This window comes from Panthera tigris, chromosome A2, assembly GCF_018350195.1.
Source record: "Panthera tigris isolate Pti1 chromosome A2, P.tigris_Pti1_mat1.1, whole genome shotgun sequence".
Lineage (NCBI taxonomy): Eukaryota > Metazoa > Chordata > Mammalia > Carnivora > Felidae > Panthera > Panthera tigris.
Window position 1 is genome coordinate 107,268,875 of NC_056661.1, and position 25,480 is coordinate 107,294,354.

General features: G+C 34.5%; 1 protein-coding gene across 1 annotated transcript in view; it reads right to left on the reverse strand.

The window, feature by feature from the left end:
• Window positions 1-25,480, reverse strand: part of AGMO (alkylglycerol monooxygenase) — a 192,058-nt gene that overhangs the window by 42,663 nt on the left and 123,915 nt on the right. Inside the window, exon 5 of the mRNA XM_042977212.1 lies at window positions 13,740-13,835. Coding sequence (XP_042833146.1) covers window positions 13,740-13,835 — 96 coding nt within the window. The remainder of the gene's footprint in view (window positions 1-13,739; window positions 13,836-25,480) is intronic.

Sequence of the window (25,480 nt, forward strand, 5' to 3'; positions counted from 1 at the left end):
TCTGAAATTATTTCTTATAAAATTAACGTATTCTATTCTATACATTTCTTAGGTATTTTCACTGATTGTTCTGATAGGGGAACAGTGACTGGTTAGGTTTTTGTAGTTCAATTAAGAGTGCAGAAATGATTAACTATTGCACAAGGTGGAGGGCAAGACTTGCTTTAAACAAAAATTCAGTTAATTCAAAACAAAATAATTTTCACTTTATGTATTGTGTGGAAAATTGCCTCTTCTCACCTCACTCTATTAATGTTGGAGAAGAGACTTTCTAAATCCATTTTAAAAAGAAACCTCTCAATTCTACTCTTTTGTCAAATTTTAGCATACTACTGGAAATGTCATATTATATTTCCAACTTACAGTTTTTCTATATGCTAATGGATACTAAAAATACTGGGATATATTATTGAAAGGCTAATGGAATATTTATAACCACTTACTTTTCAGAAAGAAACCATGAGCCTATAGTTAATTATAAATTTATTTCCAAATAAGACATGCTTACAAATATTCAGGCTTCCTGTCTGAGAGGGAAAAACCATAATAGGGAAAATATGTCCTAGGAAGCATATGTTTTACAGAATCCTCATTAACAGTGAATGTGCTAACAATATGATAGATGCTGAGGAGCGACTGGGTTGTGGGTGAAGTGAAATGAAATATTCATAGTAGGAAAATGCCTGTATTCAGATGAGCAGAGGTTAGAGTGACACCATTGACTCTAACTAGTCTTCTTTAGACCATCATACATGACTAATGCTTCATAGACCTATTCCACTGTGGCCTTCTGTATTTCACTGAAGTCAGTATTTAAGGGAAATACTAAGCCAGTTCCAAATACCTTTATTATCTGATGTACAAATCATTGTCATATTATATTTAACTAAGAATGATATACTTGACATGCAATCTGAAAATGGCAAAATTTCAAGTAAATTAGTCACAACGTTCAATGCAAACAGACACTAAAATTAAATAGACTAATAATTATATCATGATTAGTTGTTTATTTCATGGCAATTTTCCTTCCTTGCTCCCTCTCTTCCTCCCTCTATCCCTCCTTCCTTCCTTTATTTTTTTCTTCCTTCTTTTATCTATGTATCAACTAAGCATGTCTGCATGTACATTTAGGAATAAAAAATTTGAAAAATCTTTTATTTGGAAAGATCTTCACAATAACTATAGGCTCTTGCATATCTTTGTGAAAAGTAAGTGGTTATAAATATTTCTATGACCTTTCAATTATATATTCTAGTACTATAGCCCCATTTATAGAAAGAAAACCTGATGGACAAATATATTAATGCATACACATAAATTTATCTTTATTAAATGTTTATCATATATATTAAATATATATTTGAATGCCAATCAACAAGTATCTTAAGTACCAAATTACCAATAAAGATTTTGTATTAGCATTAGAAATAATGTTTCAGATTATTAAAATCTGTATGTATAAACCTTTTTCAAAGTTTCTTATTACGAGATAGTCACATAATAAGCCAACCAAGTAGAACCTTGTCAGCCAGTCCATTCATTCTGCAAAGATTTATTGAATTTCTATGGACCTTACTAGGTTTTAGAAGTAAAAATAAATGAACTGATGCACAGGCACTTCCTCCAGGAAGCTTATTTATAGTCCAGGGGACTCTTCAATGGAAAGGTAGAACTATTTCAGAAGAAAAGGTTTTGTTTTTTTTCCTTAAAAAAATTTTTTAATGTTTATTTATTTTTGAGAGAGAGTACGAGTGGGAGACAGCAGAGAGAGAGAGAGAGAGAGAGACAGAGAGACAGAGAGACAGAGAGACAGAGAGACAGAATCCAAAGCAGGCTCCAGGCTCTGAGCTGTCAGCACAGAGCCCTATGTGGGGCTCAAACTCAAGAACTGTGAGATCATGACCTGAGCCAAAGTTTGACGGTTAACCGACTAAGCCACCCAGGCGGCCCGGGAGGAAAAGGTTTTATAGAAAGTTTTCTTTTTCAAAAATTCTGTATAATTTTGAGAAGGATGAGAAAAATCATTCATTTTTTTCCTTCCCAATTACCATTGCACAGTAAAAATATTTGAACTTCTAATCAATTTGAATTTATAATGGGCACAAGATTACCTAATAAGAAGCAAATTGAGTTCCTTTTCTAGGTTGGAAGCTAAAAATTACCTTTAGTAAAAACATATGCTTTTATATAGTTCCTACTGTGAAGCGTTGCCAAAAATCCCATTGATTGTTTGCTTCTGGAAAATGCTGTAGAGAGTTTTTACTTGTTCATAAGCTTCTTCAATTGACTATACAAAAATCAAAATAACCTATGTGAGGTACATTTATTTAATAGGTATTTATTCAGTACTTATTTTATGCAAAGTTTTGTGTTAAGATCCTTTGAGAGATCATAGGGTAGAAGAATGGAAATTACGACTGAGTGCCAGTAATTTAACTATTTTTTAACTTAAAGGTACAATGAGTAACAATGTCATTTTAGTGTTTGAATATATATAGGAATATGATTTTTGCTATCAAGAAATTTTATAATTCCTCACTGAAAGTTTTAGGAAAGAATAAAATCCATGAACTACATGAACTATAAGTTACCATGTCAAAATAATTTTACTTTTTGCTCTTAGTTGATTTTTAAACACTCATTATTCTCCTTGTTAAAAACTTAATCAATCTGAACATTTATGGATAAATTTATATTGTAGAGCATCTGGTGATGAAATGTAAAAATAAAATCTTAATTACCTCCCCCACTAGTTCTGCTATGTTAATTCAAGACAACACACTCAAGTATTTAGACAGATGGTGGTGGCGGCCATATTAACCTCTGATTTCTCTACAGGGAAGCAAGAGAAAGCAGAGCTCTTAGGATGTGTGCTTGTCTGCCTAGTTTCACACTTTGAAATCCTTGACAAATGCTGATTTATTCACAGCCAAATGTTTTCCTATCTGATTAGGCAGCTTTCTACTTCAGTAAGCATGTAATATGGAGGTAGCTGAATTTCCACACTAAGGAGTGAAAAAACAATATTTATAGTTTCGAAATAAAACAATCTGGAGGAATCAGGACTGTTGGGATCATAAAAAGCTTCATAGGGAGTAAATTTCTGATGAATCTATACCATAGGGTTAAAGAGTTAAAAGCTTAGTGTTAAGAAGAATGAGAGTAGGCTATGTTTATACAATAAACAGCAGTTTTAAAGGACTGCATTTATAATAAATTATCTTGAAGGCTGATTCTTGTCATTTATGATTGTATTATTCCTCAGACAAGAGGACAGGAGCTAGACAAGTCAGCATTTTATTTGAATTCATCTCATCTTACATGTTAAATAACACATTTGACTTTTCCTTGGAAAAAAATAAATGCAACTAGCTACTGAAAGTGTTCCTTCAAAAAGAGGTGGATTGCAAGTGACTTTCTTTTTTTAACAAGACCAATTAAATTGACAGAGGGGAAATTGGAAACATTCATAAGCATAACCATATGAAACTTCACTCTAGTGTAACACAATTTTATATTTACCAGTTTGGATTCTCAGGGAAAAAGAACCACATTATTATCAATAGTAGTAACATTATGTTAAAAAAAAATGTTACTGACCATGTACCTGGAATTATCTAAGTACTAGATACTTCCATCAATAAAACTTATAAATCTGCACTGCAGAGTTTACAATCTCATATGACAGATTTCCTAACTATTACCCTTCATCCATTTTGGTCTGTTAAAAAATATTTGTAAGTATTAATCTTTTAAAGTTAAATGTAGAATGGATTTTCAGTCAGTAGATAGAAGCTATAAGTATCTGTCTTAAGTTCATTTGCCCTGTTTTCATGTGCATACTTTCCTTCTAAGAATAAGCTCTTCTTGTCCCTTCAGGATTATTATTATTTTTTTAAATTAGTACATCCTGTCTTAGTTCAGGATACTATAACTAAATACAATAGACTGGGTGGCTTCAAAAACAAACATTTACTTCTCACAGTGATGAAGTTTAGGAAGTCCAAGATCAAGGTGCCAGAAGATTCAGTGTTTGGTAAGAGCTATCTTTTTACTGTATCCTCTCTCTCATGTCTCTTCTTACAAGGGTACTAATCTCATCATGAGGATTCCATTCTCATGACCTGATTGATTACCTCCTAAAAGCCCCCTATCCAAATATCATTACATTGGGGATTACAGTTACAACACATGAATGTGAAGGAACAAAATCAGTCCTCTCTGATCTTTACTATGAGTACTTTTTTCTCCTCTCTTCTCCAATACCATATATATTGCAAAATATCTAGTTAATAATATCAATTCATTTGTTAATAGGGTTCTAAAATCATCACCATAAAAGTCTATCATAACCGTCTATGTAATTGATGGGAGGGACATAAGCTAATGTGAGATAACAGAATGGAAAGATTAAGAGAGACCAAAGAGCTGCTTAGGAGGAAAACAAGTGTATAATACATATTTTAAGAGAGTAAAAGAAAGAGCTATTAAAAACTGTACCAGAAAAAGGAGCACATATTAGGATTGTTTCAGGTAATCTGGGTCATCTCTAAGAAATATAAAATCAGTGATACCAGATTTCAGAGGAGGAAGGGAGAAAATTGTTTACCAGGCTTTGAATCACATATCTACTACTAACTAGTTACAACACTAGGCAAGTTATTTAACCTCTAAAACTTCAATTCCCTCTCTTTGAATGGGGACAGTAGAATTACATGATGATTAAATCTTATGAAATACTTAGCATAGTGACTGACACATGGTCTGAGCTACATAGGTGCTTGATCTTAAAAGAGGGGACAGTTTATGAAGAAGGAATTTGATTTGGGCCTTAAAGAATGTATAGAATAGCAACATCTAGAAAATATGAAAGGAGAGAAACAGGAATGGTACTATATCAGATTCATTTAGAAAATGGAAAATAGTCTAGTTTGAATGAATTGCACAGAATGGAAAGCAATGAGATGTACACCAGGAAATCTATTTGGAAGGCAGTGCATGAGAAACATAAAATGAAAGCAATTTAGACTTGGCTCATCAAGCAACTGAACATCACCAAAGGTTTTTCAGTAGTACTAGCCTCTGAGGATAGATTAATTTGGTCCAGGAAAGATTACAACTGAGTTCTGTCTTGACTAACCAGCAACTTCATCTTATTTCACTGTGCCATAAGAATTATTTGTAAAACCTGTTGCCATCCATCATGGTACACTGACAAAGAACCAAATAAATATATCGTTTGAGGAGGAAGTAATGGCCAAAACATAAGTAAGCTCTGAAGCCAGCTGTGTTGCCTTATATAAACTGTAGAATACCAATATTCTTAGCTTTTAAAAGGATAATGTTTGCTCACAAAGTTGGCAAGTATAAAAATTTCAGTTTTCTAAAATTGTCCATTAAATTTGGGATAGTTTCCTGCTGCATGTACTTCCACATGTCCCCTTAATATAAAGCCCCATTAACTGAATTTATTTGAACTTATATTCATTCTTTACAAGCTATAAAAATTGAATTGACCTTTAGTGATTCAAACTATTTTATGAAAATTAAATGAAACTTTTTGCGTGGCCTATATTGGATGTTTAATACATGGTGGCTATTATATTATGACGTTAAGATCAGAAATAGATGAGAACAAGGAATCTGGAGCCTGACTACTTGGTACAAAGCCCAGCTTTGACACTTACTAATCCTGTGACTCAGGACAAGTTACTTAGCATGCTTAGTTTGAGGAAATAGTATTACTTATTCCATAGACTTGTTATAAACATTTAATGAAATAATATTTGTTAAAATGTTTGAAATACTTTTTGAAAAAGTGAGTGCTGGATAAGCATATGATATACCAAATGAAATAAATAAAAAAGTCAAACCAAAATTTTATCTCATCAAGTTTTTCCTTGGGACACATCAGACCAATGACAAATATCAGTAACTGAGAATTTCTTGGCTTGGGATGACTATACCTGTTTATTCTTCTAAAATTCATTCATATAAAAAATATTTTTAAAGCTACTTTTCCTTCATCCAGAATATTGTATCTCATTGTCCCAGTCTTTAATTCTTTTTTGTCCTTGTTATTACATGGAAGATGAGGAATACAAATGGTACTCAATGAATGTCTGTGGGATATAATAATTGAAATATTTAAAAAGATACATTAAATTCGGCTAATTTCATGATTTTGCACGTTGATTAGTTTCTGAATTAGAAAAAAAACAGAAGATAACAAAAAACCTGAATAATACATTTCATCATCAGAAACTCAAACTCATAAAGATACATATTTTTCTACACTAATTTTTTGGCATTATTTCCTTAAATCTAAAATCCAACTGCATTAGTTTATATTAATAATTCATACTAACCAAAATATGGGCTGCATCAAAATTATGTTATAAAATGTGCATGAATAATCATGATGATGGCTAGGAATGATTAGTGAGTGACATACAATAAAATAGGTACCTAGAATGCACAAAAGATAACAACGTTAATAGTACTACAAACATCTAATTGATTTATTAGAACATGAATTATCTTTTTTTTTTAACACTCACAATACTGTGCATTGTTATCTTAATTTTACATATGAGGGAACTGAGGCACAGGAAGGTAAAGTAAACTGTCCAAGGTCATAGTAATAGTAATGAATGAAGTTAGGACTTAACTAAGGGACTCTAACCCCTGAGGCCTCAAAAGGAAAGCACAGTTTACATTATGCAAATACTTACTTTTAATTTTTTATATTTTTTTAGGTAAGCTCTATGCTCAACATGGGGCTTGAACTCACGAACCTGAGATCAAGAATCGCATGTTCTATGGACTGAGCCAGCCAGGTACCCCTACATTTATTATGTTTTAAGAAAAGCACTTAGGATGAATAACTTTGTGTTATAATTTTCACGTTTAAGTTTTAATAATTATAGTGTGTAAAATATTCAATAATATCTTCCCAAGTGTCATCTTTATGCAAAATAAATAGTAATTTGTTAATGAAAAAGCTTTGTCGTCTAGTTAAATAATTCCAACACGTTTCCTGCCTACTCAGCAGGCAAAATAACAGCTACGGAAACTTGAGATAAACTAAGCATGTTTCTCTATAACCAGGACTTAAAATTCATGTTATAAATAGTATACATTTTATTCTTCCTCAGTGATTTACTAAAATGATAGGATAAAACAGATATACCGACTTAGAATAAAACTACATTTTACACAACACTGGCTCTTGGGTAAATTCCGTAAGATTTTGAAGAACAGATAAATACTGCTAGACTTCCATGAAAAATCATAATGTGGGATACAAAAGGGCAATAAATAAACCACTCTATTAGTTGTATAAAGAAGTCAGATCTTCTAAATCTCTCTCCTCATGCTGCTACCAGTTTTTTGCTGCTATAAAGTTCCATTTTCCTATTCTTCTCTGTATCTCCAGGCTTCTGCAAACTTCTGATTCCTATTGTCTCTTCAGTTACGTTGCTTCATAATTCCACTACATATCTCTTAAGCTTTCTAATTTTTCACATTGCATTCTTGGAGTTCGCCTATATTCTAATTTCTATTGATGCTTATTCTCATAAGTGTGTCATTCATATATATATATATGTGTGAGGAAAAAAAAGTCTGATTGGGACAGTTATATGAGTATAGTGTTGCCAATGAGAAGAACTTGTTTTCCTCATACCTTACCAACCAAATCTCTGATGGCAGCATTTCTGCTTAGTGAATATAGTTGGCTTAGTAGGATTCTAATACATAACTGCCCTAAGGCATGTTCTGACTGCAAGGAGAAGGGGGTGGGAATGGGAGATGCTGAAAGAGAAAGTACCAGTCTCACCCAGCTAGGATCAGAAATCAAAATTTGAGACCACAAGAGTGACTGAAAACCCAAAGGTTTCTCTCCAATAAAGAAAGGACCTAGAGAGGGAGAAGCCACAATACTGGCACACAAGTCTCCTGACTCTTGAATTAAGACTCTTGGCTGATTCTTATAATATTCATGCAAATATTCATGCATAGGAAGAGGCTCTAAGGAACTTGCTGAAAAGCCAGGAAGGTAAAAAGCTAGAAAATTGCTGACAATGATTTAGACTGCTGCCTCATGCTGGTAAGAGAAAATGTAGAAAGCAAATCCTACTAAGTTAATGTGGCTTTGAAAACACCTTGGGGGGCGCCTGGGTGGCTCAGTCAGTTAAGCGTCCAACTTCGGCTCAGGTCATGATCTCGCAGTCTGTGAGTTCAGGCCCCGCGTCAGGCTCTGTGCTGACTGCTCAGAGCCTGGAGCCTGTTTCAGATTCTGTGTCTCCCTCTCTCTCTGCCGCTCCCCTGTTCATGCTCTGTCTCTCTCTGTCTCAAAAATAAATAAACGTTAAAAAAAAATTAAAAAAAAAAAAAGAAAACACCTTGGGCATTTCATTAATTACACACACACACACACACACACACACACACACACACACAAAGATAGTTCTTGCCCTAAGATTAAAGGCCACCAAGGATAAAGAATATGCCTCATAACTAAAGACCATACTAAAAGACCCATGTCCTATCAAGTGGAAATCAAAACCTCCAAAAACACAGGATAATTAGTTAATTTTATTTCCCTGCCTCCTACAATAAAAATAAGAAAAGGTCAGAGGAATATATCAGAATCGAACATCGCTACAACAAATGTGCCATGGAGATTGGCATGTAACAACAATAATAATATACTAGACATACAAAGAAGGCAGATGTGATCCATAACAAGAAAAATAACAGTCAATTGAAGTAGACTTGCACATGACTTGGATGTTGGAATTAGCAGATAAGAATTTTAAAATTATAATTATAATTAATACTTAAAGGAAAATACAGTCATAATGAATAACATAATTTCAGCAGAGAAAGAAAAACTATTTATAAATATAAATGGAAATTCTAAAACCTAAAGCATAATATCTGATGTGAGAAATCCACTGAATGGGCTTAAAAGTACATTAGAGGGAGCAGGTAAAAAGGTAATTAAACCTGAAGACAAATTAATAGAAATGAACCAATCTTTTTTATTTTTTTTTTATTTTTTTTTTTTATTTTTTTTTGAAAATTTTATTTTTTTTTAATTTTTATTTTTTTATTTTTTAATATATGAAATTTACTGTCAAATTGGTTTCCATACAACACCCAGTGCTCATCCCAAAAGGTGCCCTCCTCAATACCCATCACCCACCCTGCCCTCCCTCCCACCCTGCCCTCCCTCCCACCCCCCATCAACCCTCAGTTTGAGAAATGAACCAATCTTAATAAGAAAGTGAAATTTTAAAAATTACAAAGCAGTGCTGATATGAATCAATATCAAGTAATGTAATAAATATGTAGGTATTTTGAGTCCCAAGAGAGGAGAGAGAGAAAGGTATAGATATAATGTTTAAGGAAATAATAGTCATTTATTTTTTTCAAAATGTGACATAAAATATACTACCTGTGAACTCTAAAAGAGGCAAAAAAAAAAAAAAGATACAGAGTATATGACGTAAATAAAGGAAATAAAGACATAAAACTATCTACTCAAAAACTACATAATTGTCCATTAAAAAATCGTGGAGAATTTTTAAACATTGTTTTACAATTGTGCAAACAATACTTCCTATAAAGCTATAATACCCAATAATGTGAAGGATTGGTATAAGAGGAAACAAATCCATAGAAGAGAATAGAAGTCTAAAATTAAAGCTAACTATATATGGTCAATTTTCTTTTCTACAAAGGACTTAGGTAGTCCAATGGCTAAATGAAAGTATCTAAAGGGTGGTATATTAAGTGGGTATTTATAAAATAACATACCCCTACCAAATACCATATTCTTTTAGAAAAAAATTTTTAATGTTTATTTATTTTTGAGAGAGAGAGAGAGAGAGAGAGAGCATGAGTAGGGGAAGGGCAGAGAGAGAGGGACACACAGAATCCTAAGCTGTCAGCACAAAGCCTGACAAAGGGCTTAAATTCACAGACCAGGAGATCATGACCTAAGCTAAAGTCAGACACTTAACTGACTGAGTCACCCAGGCACCCCCCAAAATACCACATTGTAAAGTTTATTCAAGTATATGAAAGGTCCAAAAATAAAATTAAAACTCAAAAGATTCCAAAAGAAACCTTAGGATAATTTCTTTGAAAGTTTATGATAATCAAAGACTTCTTAGAGAAAATACAAAAAGTAGACAAAAAAACACCTGAACTCACCATTAAAAAAAATAAATTAATCTTTTCAAATTAAAGCTTCAATATTTTTCAAAAGAATTCGTAAGAAAATGAAAAAGCATGCTACAAACTGAGGAAATACAATTGAAATACATGTATCTGACATTGCTTTATACCCAGAATCTATAAAGAATTCCAAGTCACTTAGGCAAACAACTCAAGAAAAAATAAAGGCCTGAGAGGTGGCTGAGTGGCTGAGTCAGTTAAGCATCTGACTCTAGATGTCAGCTAAGGTCATGATCACATGGTTCATGAGTTTGAGCCCCTCATAGGGTTCCATGCCGGCAGTGCGGAGCCTGCTTAGGATTCTCTCTCTCCCTCTCTCTGCCCCGCCCCAGCTCTTCCTCTCTCAAATAAATAAACTTAAAAGTAATAATAAAAACAAAGGCTTGAACAGGCATTTCATTAAAGCAAATTCATCAAAGTCCATCAAATACATGGAATGCCACACAACATCGTTGTTATTAGGGAAATAGTATCACAAAAAGAAAGTTCTCTGCCCACATTAGAATGAGTAAAATTAATGCTTGTATTTCATTCTAATCCTTATCTCCTAGCCATCCCAAATATCTCTCCTCTAGGAAAAGAGTTGATTACTCATGTATACTTCAACAGACATTTTATGCATATGTGAACATATAAAACACATAGTTGTTTTCCCTTTTTTAATAAAAATAATATCCTTTGGTATGTGCCTCTGTTTTCTGGACATCTGTCCATATTAGTCCATAAAAAGATTGCTCATTTTATTTGTAACTGCATCATATTCCATTTAAGGGCTTCAGTTAAGCACGATAAAAATCCTTGAGTCGTATGGGTTCAAATATTTAATGCCAAAGAATTATTTCTCTTTTATATTTCTTTGCCCAAGGACCAACTGATGTGTACATGAACAATGATAATAAGTAAACATAATAAATAATGATAAGGTAATGGATAATGTTACTACTGCTATTATACTGTGTAGATCATCTAATATTCAAATATCATCTAAAACCTCAAAAAATTATAACATTCCACAGTTATTCACTTTAAAACATACATTAAATAATAAGTTTTTCTACTTGCCCTGAGTAAACTCAGAGGAAAAGAATATAACTGACTATGTACTTCGGACACTTTGGATGAAGGAACAATAAACAAAAATGTAGGCAAAAATTAAACAAGAGAGTACAGTTTGTAGCAGAAGGTTTTATAACTCTCAGAAAAGAGGAAGGGGATAAACAATATTGTCTCTCCATCAGAGTAATCCAAAATTAAACAGAAAATTTCATCATAAACTCCTCATTTTGTTTTATGATCTTTTTATTCTCTCATATACAATATTTCAAAAGCATGTTGTCAGTCTTTTGTTTTGTTTTTTGTTGTTGTTGTTTTTTACTTTCTCTTATCCTAACCTAATTGCTTGAAGTGAATGAATCTGTCCTCACTTTTAAAAAATCAGTATCTTTTTAAGACCAAATCTCCCTCCGAGTGAAAACTGATTTTATGGATGTCCGTAGCAGTGAAACAACTGAATGAATCAAACCTCCATTCAGGAATGTTCAGGGCTTTTTGGCCACCAGTGTCACGTCAACTATGGCTTCTGTATTGCTTATGTGAATGGACTATTGTTTCTGTGTATTGAACTTCCAAAAACTAGGGCAAGCATTTAATTTTTTTAAGTTAAGTCTTCTCCCCACTCCAGTTCTCCATTTCACTTGCCCCTCTGTCCAGAAACAGCCACTGTTACAAATCTCTTGGCTCTACTTCCTGTATGATTCTGTTATTTAAATAAATGGTAGTATGCTGTCTATAATAATAAATGGAATTAAATGCACAGCTGTAAGAAATCTTATAAATGTTTTCACACCTAATAATATAATTTAAAATTTCAAGACCCAAACCTTAATTTCAGAAAATGTGTTCTTGTTGTCTGTGCAGCTCAACTGTAGAAATTATGCATTGTATACTACTTTCAAAACTTTGAAGTATAACACAAGTGAAAAGTTGTAATGCATTGCTTTTGAGTTTAGAAATGAAGCCACCTGGAGGCTCTGAGTGTAAAAGAAATGTTTCACCAGTGGCTTTCCACCACTGCCTCTTTACATACTGAGATGGAACTCAAGCTCATAGACCTCTCAGAGGAACACAGGAAAAGGCGGAAGTTACTTAGGCACCAGTGTTCTGTATTCACAAACTAATACCTGACCCAATACGTGGCTTGACCTGGAGCAGAGCTGCTATAAAAATGTAATTCTCCTTTAACCCCTCCATGTAAATCATCAGAAAGCTTTCCTTTACTGATTTAAACAAATTTGGTCTTTGACCTCTACAGTCAGAATTGGCCTCAACAACTCTTTCAGACAGTTGTAGTATTTGACTATTTGATGTATGTCAACTGCCATAAAATGCAATGCTATTTCACCACAGATCTTCAAATAATGTCACATATGTCCAAAGGCATAATAACAGTCTCTTTACTCCAAGTAAATCAGTAGCATGAATACTGCAGATTAATGAAATAATGTACTTTGTGTATCAAGCTTTGGTATCTAATGCAGCTGTTATTTGCTGTATTGTTCAACCATCTGCAACACCTGTCAATGTGTTTCCTATGGAACTTCAAAACACACCCAACAAATACCAAATGCTTGAAAAGGTTCTCATGTACATAAGCAAAAATTTTTCTAGGTCTCTGATTTCTGGTATTTGACAACCAGCAGAGTACAATAGCTCATAAAACAATCAGTTGCTTAATGATCTATCTGCAAAAATTCAAATCTGACAATTTGAGATACCACAGACAATCCAAGAAATTATATATGCTACTTTTCTGGGGGGAGAAAAAGCTAAACGTACTAAACATTCTCTAAATAAATCCTAAACTCTAAAATAAAGCAGGATTTCCAATCAAAAGAGTTTTCATAATTTCTTTAAGAGTTAAACTTTTTTCAGAGCCCCTACTAACTGATATGTATGTGTGTAAGTATAAATATGTAAGTAAAAATGTATCAATATTATATATTTTAAATAGTTAAATATTTTTATTATTATATAATAAATCATATTATAAAATAAATATTTTAAATAACAGTTACATTCAATAGATAAATTACATATATGCATATATTTATAAATATATAAAAATTATATATATATATAAATTTATATATTTAAGTTGAAATGAATTTCAACATCTTTGGGTAAACAATGTTTAATAAACTGTAATACAGGAAGATACTGTATTGAATATAGTATTAGAATGTTTTGGTACTTAATAGTTCAAAAATTGTTTTATTTAATTGAGACCAACTGGCCTCATTGCTTCTTATAAACTTTGCAATATATATTCAATATAAAAGGAATAAAAATGAACAGATGTTTCTCCTTAAAGAAGGCAGACAAAGATTTTTCTTACACAATAAATCAGCTGCTAGTGGATTTCCAGGACATTGCTTCAGGCTAACTATTTAGGTATAGAACTTTAAAAACAAAAAAGAAAAAAAAGTCACCTCTGTGTGGATCCAAAATTGGTAGAGAAGATTGAATTGAAGATGAACAGCATATACTGAAGGCGGTATGAAGAGGGCCAAGGGAGAGTAGAATATCTGAAAAATTAAAAATTTAAAAATTTGCACATCTTATTTCTCAACATGAAATATACTTTTACTAATGATTGAATGTTATGAGTATAAACTTCATGAATACATCTTATTCTTTAGCAAATATGCCTTATTCTATATATTTTATTGCCACATTTGACTTTGCAACATTAATTTTCCACAAGGTGATAAAGTTACAGACAGGTAGAAGCTAAGTTCACCAGACTTTTAGTCCGTATTTAATACTAATTAAAATAGCATACATGGTGTGTTATTTCCTTAATCTTGAAAAGGTTGGATGTGTTTCCTGGGAGTAAAGAGGTTTTTCTTATACACAGAGATACTCACTTTAGTTGGAAAAAAAAAAGTATCCTGTGCCTTTATGCATTGATGGCTCCCAAACTGTATTATGGCCCAGCATGCTGAGTAATGAAATGAAATTCTATTTTGAAAAGGTAACTTCATATAAGAAGTTTTCTCTTTCAAATATGGTTTTATGTAGTTGATTGAGAGCACGATATGTCCTAAATTTTTTTAAGTGACTAAGGAAGAAGCTATGATATGATGCCATAGTGGAAATAAATTTTAAAGGTCCGTATTTCCTAACAGACGGAAATGCCTTTGCCTTAGGAAAACAACTTATGCTTAAACCGCAGAACTGGTTAGAATCAACTAATAGGCACAGTCTGCTGTGTTCTGCTAATGACTTTGATCTCCAAGAGTGATTTCATGTTGTAAAAAAAAAAAAAACATTTAATTAAATGACATGCTAAACAAACAAATAAGAATAAAAAGAATCGTACTTTCACTTTACATTCCGGATTTTCTCGAGTTAATATTTCCAGACAACTAGCTATTTTAAAAACATTTCTTCTGATTATTACAATTTTATTTCTGTTAAAACTTTTGTTCTCAATTAGGCCAATATCATTTCAACTGTGTTTAGTTTGATTGTGAATTTAAAACTGGACATTTACAAAAACCATTCCCAGTTTTGTTTTGAACCTTAAGTCATGAAAAATCTCAACGGTCATCACAACCAGGATCATTTTTATTATTTATAAATGTATTATTAAAGATGGATTGGATTGGTGAGCAACAAAAGAATATTGGGCTCTTTTTTAAGACATCCATTTTAAGTCTTGGATCTACTGCAGAATCTCTCTGTGATGTTCACATAGTTCTTAAACCTCTTTATACTTTAATTTTCTCATTCAAATGGTGAAGGAGAAAACCATTTGAAACTTAACCATCCTTTGGGTTTCAAAAGATTTATGATACTCTTTTTTGACTTATTAAAAATATATTCAAATAGATCTCTTACAGTAGGTTAATAAAAAATTTTTGAAACACATATATAATGCATGATTTAAGTATTCTTTTTTTAAAAATAATGTTTATTTACTTTTGAGAGAGAGAGAGAGAGAGAGAGAGAGAGAGAGAGGTGTGAGTGGGGGAGGGGCAGAGAGAGGGACACACAGAATCCCAAGCAGGCTCCAGACTCAGCTGTCAGCACAGAGCCCGCCCACCCCAGGTGCCAAACTCACAGACTGCGAGATCATGACCTGAGCTGAAGTCAGATGCTTAACCGACTGAGCCATCCAAGCGCCCCTATGATTTACGTATTTTAGGTTAAGGACTATTTTGGAATCTTGGAGTTGTGAACAAAAATGTAAAACAACTTAGGTTGGATGTTTAATAAATAGTTTTATTCAGAAAGAGAGTGCATACCAGGTGAATATTTATAGTCATTATAATTCCCCACAGTGTGAATAAATAGTCCTTTGAGATAACAGCTGCTGTGGAAAAAGGGATTCTAGGATCAAATAAGTTGTGAAGTGCTGAGTTAAACAAGTTAAATTTGTTTACCACAGGACTTCTCGGAGCCTTTACCATGCTAATGTGAATCACAAGTGTGTTAGCTCATTAAATACTTCTCTTATTTATTTATTGAGAGAGAGAGGAGAGAGAGAGAGAGGGAGAGGAAAGAGGAGAGAGAGAGGAAAGAGGAGAGAGAGAGGAAAGAGGAGAGAGAGAGAGAGGAAAGAGGAGAGAAAGGTGGAGAGAGACAGAGAATCCCAATCAGGCTTCACACTGTCAGCACAGAGCACAATGGAGGCTCCATGTCAAGAAATGTGAGATCACGACCTAAGCTGAAATCAAGAGTGGGACGCTTAACCACTGACTGAGCCACCCAGGTTGCCCCATTGAATGCTTTCTTAAGGAATTTCCCACAGGATTAGATTTCCTAAAAACACATTTGATGAACCAAGGTCTCAAATCTTACAAATCAGTATATATAATTATCAGAAAACTGGAAAAATGAGTTCAGCATGAATTCCAAAAAAGGAAACTTCTAATAAGAAATATAAATACATTAGGGCACCTGGGTGGCTAAGTTGGTTGAGCATGCGTGACTTTGGCTCAGGTCATGATCTCACAGTGTATGGGTTCAAGCCTCACTTCAGGCAGGCTCTGGGCTGACAGCTCAGAGCCTGCAGCTTGTTTTGGATTCTGCCCCTCCTCTGCCCCTCCCCTGCTCACTCTCTCTCTCTCTCAAAAATAAACATTAACAACCAAAAGAAAGAAAGAAAGAAAGAAAGAAAGAAAGAAAGAAAGAAAGAAAGAAAGAAAGAAAGAAAAGAAAAGAAAAGAAAAGAAAAGAAAAGAAAAGAAAAGAAAGAGAGAGAGGGGAAGGAAGGAAGGAAGAAAAATACAGGACAGGGAGTAAGTCTCATGAACCACATGAAAGTTAATTTCGTTCTAATTTCTAAAATGAAAGCAGCCTAGCAAATGTCCAGGTCTGAAACCCCTCCCTCATCTTCTGTACCTCACATCTTCACATTCCCAAATCCTCTGTAGTTTTTAAAACCAACTTAAGTGTCAGTTCCATCGTAAAGCCTGAAATGATACTAATTTAGGAGAAGAAATTTCTCCTTCCTCAAAGTTAAACTCTCAGTACCTGGGTCAGGGAACATTATACCATTTACCAAAGAAATCCATTTCTGCCATGCGCTCACCATGTCATTCTGATTCCAAGTCTCTTTAGCTTTAAATTTGATTGTCTACCCTGGGTTACTTTATTACATTTTAGTGGAAGTCATATACAACAGGTTCTTAAAGGAGAAAAATAATCCATACTTATGTGTGTGTGGAAAGAATGAGGATAGTCCTACAGTTGACCTTTGGTTACTGGATGGAAAATGAGTGGGTTTTATTCTGCTCATCACGTGAACAGAGCAGCCTGGGATTGTGTGAAGGGTACCATGAAGTAGGACACTAAGGGGAACTGTAAGTATCTCTGCCTTGCTGAAAGTGTTGCAGAGTGTGTCCAGAGACTGGATTGGACAATGGGGTTCACTGACAGATCTAAGGGAGTCTGTGAACCCCTTTAATATCACTACAACAAAACATGAGCTTGTGTGCATGGGGGCAAATGTAATTTTCTGAAGAAACAATCTATGGCTTTCTTCAGAGAGTCTCTGGTCAATCTCTCTCACCATCACAGCCAAATGAAAGTAAAAACAAATGATAATTAGATGTTAGTCAAAACCAGGAGGCGAGGCTTTTAATTCCATTCCAAGGAGACTAGACTTATCCTAGATCGTGAGAGAGCAGTTACATTTTTTTTAAGCTTGTGAGAAATATAAAAATAATTTTGAAATCTAGTTCACTGGCCCAATGGAAAGTCACCCACATTTAACCACAACAGTAGCCATGGGGATTAAAGGGCATACAAGAAATCTAAGGCTTTGGTAACTATTTAAACATAGATGAGAGGGACAAAGGAGTATCAGAAGACCTCCAGATTTGTGGCTTGTGTGTGGCTTGTGTGTGATAACTGCTCACCAAGACAGCAGACAGGAGGAAAAAGAGGTTTATAAAGTTCAACTTAGGGAATGCTGTGTTGGAGTCTTTGAGATATATCCCAAGGAAGCTACTGAGTAAGCAAATATGTTCTGCAAATATCATCTGAATTGAAAAATGACACTGGATTGGACAGTGGAGAAGTAGGCTTGAAATCCAGACCTCAATAAGTTTAAAAATGATTCAAAGGAGTAGATGAAATAGAGGTAGGGATTATTTACTTCTCTTTTTCAGAAAACAAAGAAGGAGAGAGGTGGGGATATTCTTTCAGTAGAACATGGATGAGCGAGAAGATTTTATTTATTTTTTTAGTGTGAGAGATATGAATATATTTTTGGTATACTCAGAAGGAGTCAGTTGAGAGGAAGAGGGACACATGCCAAAAGTAGTTGGTCAGACAAAGTCCAGGACAGGAACTCAGACAGGAGCGATGTCACCAATCTGAGAATAAGACCTGTTCAAAACAGGTGAACATTTTCTATAAACCTAGAGACAAGAAAGTGTGTGCACTTGTGAATTCACAAATCTTAACAAGTATATCTAAAAGAAAGTAGAGTGAGGGAAAAACAGAAAAACTCACATTCTCTGTGAAGTTTTAAATATGGTCACTGGCTGAAAGCAAGGGGCATCAGTGGAAAAGAGACCTTGAGGAGACTGAAGAGTTCTGGAAGGTCTTCTTCCAGGTAAGGAGGAGGCTCATGTTTGGTGCTTGGTGAGCAGCACTCAACTGATAGCTCAGCTCTGTCTGGAAGCCATACGTGGAGGGCAACGAGCTGCCAGCTGGTGCTACAGGGCGCCCACAGGAGCTCAGCAAGCTGGGTGTGGGAATGAAGTACGTGGGCAACCGGATTCAAACACAGCTTGGGGATTTCAGGACAGAAGCAACAGAAGGAGGCAGACTGTTTTCCAGAGTCAAAGAAATTACGCATTTCAGGTTGGATGAAGTTGGAAATAAAGTCGTGAGGCATGAAAAACTGCAAGAAAAAGCAAGGGTCAAGAGCGGAGAGCTGTCCACAAGTAAGCTGCTAAATCAAACGGTTAAAGTTAAGTGTATAATTACTTTGAAAGAAATGGAAAAAAAGAAATTGAGCTCCAGGATTCATGTCTATCTTATTTTAATAAAGTAGTTTGGATCGCCTGGGTGGCTCAGTCAGTTGAGCATCTGACTTCGGCTCAGGTAATGATCTCATGGTTCGTGGGTTCGAGCCCCATGTCAGGCTCTGCTGACAGCTCAGAGCCTGGAGCCTGCTTCAGATTCTGCTCTCTGCCCTCCCCTGCTTGCACTCTGTCTCTGTCTCTCAAAAATGAATTAACAACAACAACAAAAAAAATAAAGTAGTTTAACTTTATTAGTATCTGTACGTCTATAGTTGTCATTGATTTTTATAATGCTACTTTAGAGAAAAAATTTTCCTTCATAGTTGATGAACTAAAGATTGAATAATCAAGTACACTTGTCCCACATTCCCAAAATCTGGGATTAGTTATGATATAGAATCAAATCTTCTGGTTGCAGATAGAGAACACTGATCTCTTTCCTAAGACACATCCATTTAAATTGTATGTATGGAATAAGCACTTGTGTTTCTACATAGGAAGTCCTATTTTAAATAATCTAGGCCCATCTTTCTGTTTCCATCACTATCCTTTTACCCCTTTTGCCTTTCCCCATTCCACCTTCTTATACATCCTATATTTCAGCCATACTCAAACTTTATGGGTTGAATCGTGTTCCCCCAAAAGATATGTGAGACTTTATCCCCCAGTATATCAGAATGTGACCTTATTTGGAAATAGTTTCTTTACGGAGGTAATCAAGGTAAAATGAGGTAACTAGGGTGGGTTCTAATCTACTATGGCAGGTTTCCTTCTTAGGAGGAAATATGGACACAGAGACAGGCATGCACACAGGAAGAACGCAAGGTGAATATGAAGGCAGAGATCAATGTGATTCATCTTCCTGCCAAGGAACACCAAAAATCACCAGCAAACCACCCTAAAGTGAGAAGGAAAGCATGGTACAGATTCTTCCTCACAGCCTTCAGAAGTAATCAACCCTATAGTACCTTGACCTCAGGTTTTGAGCCTTCGCAAGTATGACCCGATAGATTTCTAAGCCACCCAGTCTTTGCTACTTTGTTAAGTCAGCTCTGGGAAACTAATACATATACCATGCATTTTACTTGCAATTCCCTAGGTTTATTATACTTTTTTCATAATTTTGTGTTTTCAGTGATGTGCTCCTTCTATATTATATTCCATTTACAACCTCATTCGTGGAAAAATTTTATTCTTCTTCCAGACTGAGCTCAGGCATTTCTTCAGTGATGCTCCCCTTGACCCACCATGGTTCTTAAAGCAGACACTTCTCTTTAAAACCTTAACAATTTGTATTTATAATGGCTATTGCCTTACTGAAATCCCACCAAGGAAAGCAAGCACCTTAAGGACAGAGCTCATGTCTTACTTATGTCTCTTCATATGCTCAAACTTTGCCACCATGACCAGCTCTGCCACTCAAGAGTGTATATGGAAAAGAAAAACAAAACAAAAGAAACAAAAAAAGAGTGGATGCACATCTCAAAATAAGAACAATTATACCATGTAGAGGAAGTTGAATAGTTTGGCCAATTTTATATTTTTTTAAAGTAACAATGAGATAATGCTGCCTTTTGTAGAGCTTTCCACCATGAGTCTTCTTACTTATCCATGCTAAACCCTAAAATGACTATCAAATTTATGTAAAATGAAACATCAAGTATCAGATAATAATTTTATCTTTACCAAATTTTAAAATGACTTTGGTAAACTACAGAATAATTCCCTTTTCCCGATGCATGCTAAAATCAAGACTCTCAAACTGGTCAAGACACAGAGAGCAAAGGGCTTAATTTATTGAATATGTGGACATGAACTTTGTCTTATATGCTGTCTTTGAATGGTGGTTGAGTGTGGGGAGAAATGCCTTGGAGTTCTGAGGCAAAGTCCTGAGACATGTTTTGTTTCTTTACTGCATGGGGGGTTCAAGGTATGCTTTCCATCTGTGACATATGAGTTATGAGAATTTTATCCCGTGTGTATTTGACTGCATTACATCAAAGTTGTTAGTTTCTTGTGTCTTTATTTCTTCACATTTGTCTTTATATAATTCCAGCTCTCACATATTGAAAAATAGCCTTTGTTTATGAAGTTTGGCAGAAAGTACGATGTAATAAAAGATTTGAGATTTCACTAACAGTTCCTCTGTAGTCTTATATGTAATATAAAAACAATATTATATATGTGAATCATACTGCTATAGTTCAGAGAATTTCCACACTCATCATTTAAGGTAATCTTCAAAATAACAATATAGGAAGCAGAGCAAATATTAATTACCCCATGTCTAAATATTTTTTAATGTTTATTTATTTTTGAGAGAGAGAGAGAGAGAGAGAGAGAGAGTATGAGGGTGGGGAGGGGCAGAGAGAGAAACAGACACAGAATCTGAAGCAGTCTCCAGGCTCTAAGCTGTCAGCAATGAACTCACTGTGGGGCTCAAACTCACGAACTGTGAGATCATGACCTGAGTTGAAGTTGGAAGCTCAACCACTGAGCCACCCAGGCACCGCTTAATTACCCTACGTCATGTACAAGATCACTGAAATGCAAACATTAATCAGTTCGTTCCGAGTGGCAAAGCTAGTTAATAATGGAGTTAAGACTGGGACTCAGAATTCCTTATTTCTGGTAAATTGTCCCCTAGTGTTTCTTAGATGTAAACAATATGTATTTTTAAATTATTGTGCTCAAAAATAATATCACCATATATTTACAGATTCCCTAACTTGTGGAAGAAAAGTTTTCATAAATGGATATTATAACTATATTTATTTCCTCTGATGGTGGATAAAATTTACCTCTTTTTAGATTTCTAATAAGCTATATTTTATAAATTCTTATTATATTGATTATAACACTAACCTAAAAATTAAAACAATTTAAATGATTGAGAGATACTACAGAGTTAAAAATAAATTACTCAACCTAGTCATTTAAACTAAATGCATTTATCCCTTATTGACTATGCTTTTAAGAGAAATATTAAACTCATTAAACGCAGATGTTAGCCTTTCCCATGCTCTAGTTTCATATATGAAACAAATATGTCAAAATATATTTTATTCAAAAAAGTAAATAAGTTAATCTCCCTATCTATAATTTTTGGTGATCTTTTAAATACTTAAATTATTTCACTCATTTGACTTACTCTAGTTAATGTAGCAAAATAGTTCCTCTGACACATGTATTTTGACATCCATAAAACTTTTTTTTTAATTTTCTTCATTCACATAGTATACATTTATTATGCACTGACTGCAACAGGCACTTTAGAGATAGTAGGTATATAGCAGTAAAAAATACCTTTTAAAGTTTACAGACCGGCATGAAAGGCAGTAATGCAAATAATAAGTGCTATAATAGAGATATGCAAGGGTTTTATGGACAAAACAAAACAAAACAAAACAAAACAAAAAACAGCAACCTAGGCAAAGTTAGAAAGGATCTAAGAAAGGAGTGAACTGAGTCCCGAAGGATGAAGGAATCAGGGGTAAAGGGGCAAAAATTTTCCCGAGAGACATAACTGCATGTGCAATGACATATCAAGACACTACGACATGGTATATTTAGAGAACTGAAAATTAATTGTTCATTGAAGATGAGGTGACAATAAGCGATTGTGGAAGATGAGATTGGAGACAGAAGTGGGACCAGGTTTTGACTCCATCTGCATGTGGTAGGAGTCTGTGAAATTCCTTTCTCAAACCTAGAGAGCAATTTAGCTTGTTCAGAGCTGGCATTCTGGAAAGCTAAGAATGGGTGATGTGTTGAGGGATTAAGAATTAAAAAATAAAGAATTACCTTAGAACCAATTTAAGATAGTATTGGCTGAATCATTGCTCTTTATGATGCTCTAGGGGTCCCAGGAATCAATGGCTATTGCTGCTAGTTCTAGGGGGTTTTGTTTGGTTGGTTGGTTTTTGGTTTTTAAGAGTTGTTATATGATCCACAGTGGCTCTATGAGAACATAGGTACATACATATAATTATATTTTTAATAAACTATTCCATAATAGTTTTATCTTTTTTTTTTTAATTTTTTAACGTTTATTTATTTTTGAGACAGAGAGAGACACAGCATGAACGGGGGAGGGGCAGAGAGAGAGGGAGACACAGAATCGGAAGCAAGCTCCAGGCTCTGAGCTATCAGCCCAAAGCCCGACGCGGGGCTCGAACTCGCGGACTGCGAGATCGTGACCTGAGCTGAAGTCGGACGCTTAACCGACTGAGCCACCCAGGCGCCCCAATAGTTTTATATTGTACAAGAGTTGCAAAAATAGCACAGAGAGTTGTTACATACTCTCCACCAAGCCTCCCTCATTAACACATTACTGAGCTGCGTGGCCACAACTAAGAAACAAATTGGTACAATATTAATTAAATTCCACTAAACTGTACATCTTGCTTAGATTTTACTAAGTTTTTTCTACTTTTTTTTTTCTGACTTAATATCTTGTCCAGGAGGCAATATTACAAAGTATTAATATCTTATATTCTCTTCTGACCTGTGACAGTTTCTCAAATGTCCCCAGTGTCTCATTTTACACTTTTGAGGAGTACTGGTTAGGTATGTTGTAGAATGTCCTTCAATGTGGGTTCAACAATGGTCTTTTCTCATGATTACTCTTCGGCTATGGGTTTTGGTGACAAACACCAAAGGGATGAAGGGCCATTCAATAGGCCATTATTATCACATCTTATCAAAGGGTACATGCTATCAACAAGATATCACCGACAAAATTAACTTTATCTGAGATTTTGTTTGCCAGGTGTCTCCATTTTAAAGTTACCTCCCACCCGTACTTCACCCTTTGTCTCTTTCTCTCTCTCTCTTTTATTTTTTGTTTTTGTTTTGGTGTTTTTACTTTTTGTTTGTTTGTTGTTTGTTTGAATATACCTGACACACAATGTCACCTTAGTTTCAAGTATACAGCAGAGTCATTCAACAAGTTTATACATTATGCTATGCTCATCACAAGTGTAGCTACCATCTGTCCCATTACATCCCAGCTGTCCATTATTAATTCTCTATTCATTGTACACGAAGTCCTCCGTACAGTCTGAACTCAAAAGGTCTGGGTAAGGGAGACATTAAGCACCATTTCCTAGAGGCAGGGGTTGGGGGGGTAGATGTATCTATGTATATCATCTGTGATTCTTTTGGAATTCTTTAAAGGAACGTGTCTCCCATATATTTGTCCCCATTTATCTAGTTATTCCATCATTTATCTATATCAGTATGGGCTGATTTCAAAGATATTTATTTTATACTTTGGATTCTAACTCTATACTCCATTACATATTTTACTGTTCAAGTTGTTCCAGATTTTGGCCATGAGGTGTTCCTTCAAGTTGGTTCCTATAACCCTTTGGCATAACCCATTTAATTTTTCTAGCACTTTTCTAGCTATGTTTTGAATATAAACTGTAGCATTCAGGTATTTTATCCAAATAAAGATGGAAGAAAATGAAGTGCTTTTCTTGACACTGTTGTATGTAAAATAATATCCATGGATCTAAACACATTTTATTATTTGAAGAGACTATCATGTTTAAGCCATTGTATCAATTAGGATACGTAGTAAGAGATGGAAGTAGCAGGCAAAATCACGTATTTCGGTGTGTAGTAAATAAGGTTCCCTTAAAATGGTCTCTATCCATTGCAGTTCCTTTTGGATGAGCAATGGTAAATCTGAGGTTAAAAATGGCTTTTAAAAAAGTGCAAAAAGTACAGCTAGAAATTCTTGAAAGTTGAATTCTCATCTTTAACTATTTTAAATGACAGGAGTGCTACCCTAACTTTTGTAGTAATGTAAACGAAAAGCACTCTAAGAATAACTATGCTTTACGTTTCACAAATTAATTTTCTCTTCAAAGACATTTATTACTTGTTCTAAAATATGTTGTTACCTTAGTAACTACCAAGTTACCTGCTGTATGCAGCAGCACTAATGAGAAGAATGTTACAAGACTCAAAGAAAATGAAAAAAAAAACCCAACTAGTGGTATTCTTTGATTTTAATGTCTAGAAAGACCTCCTACACATCGTTGACCATCACAGACCCTTAAATCATCTATGCTATCTTCTAACAGACCTACAAACGCTAGACAAAACTCCAATCTGATTCACAATCTCTGCCTTTCATTTCCCACGTGGCAAATCTTCCAGCTTGCTCCCCTCCCCTAAGTTAGCAGCTTCTGATGCATTCCCAATGCTCATTTCCCCCCTCAGCATATTTTGTGTCCTTGGCAAGATGATATGAGGTTGTAAAAGGGATTTATACTGGCAATAAATAGGTGTGAACCTGTATTTTACTTAGGCTTTCACTAATCTGTAGCTTTGAATGCATTGACTTAATAAGGGGAATGTCGCAAATGAAACTAGGGTAAAGATTACCATAAACTTGGAGCCAAATGTCGGATTCAGATTCCAACCAGCAATGTTCAATACTGTATGAGGTAGTGGGCTCCTCTGAGATTCATTTTGTAGCTTTTAAAATAGATGATTTAAATATATTGTCTCCCAGATCTCCTCTAGTTCTGAAATCTATGGTGCTCTGATAAAAACTCTCCTTTGATAATTCTTCAGATAATCAATTTACACACTGCATTAATTTCCTGGACCAACTTCAAATACAGCTACATCTTTTCTTGGAGGCTTTATCCCCCCAAATGTAAACACTG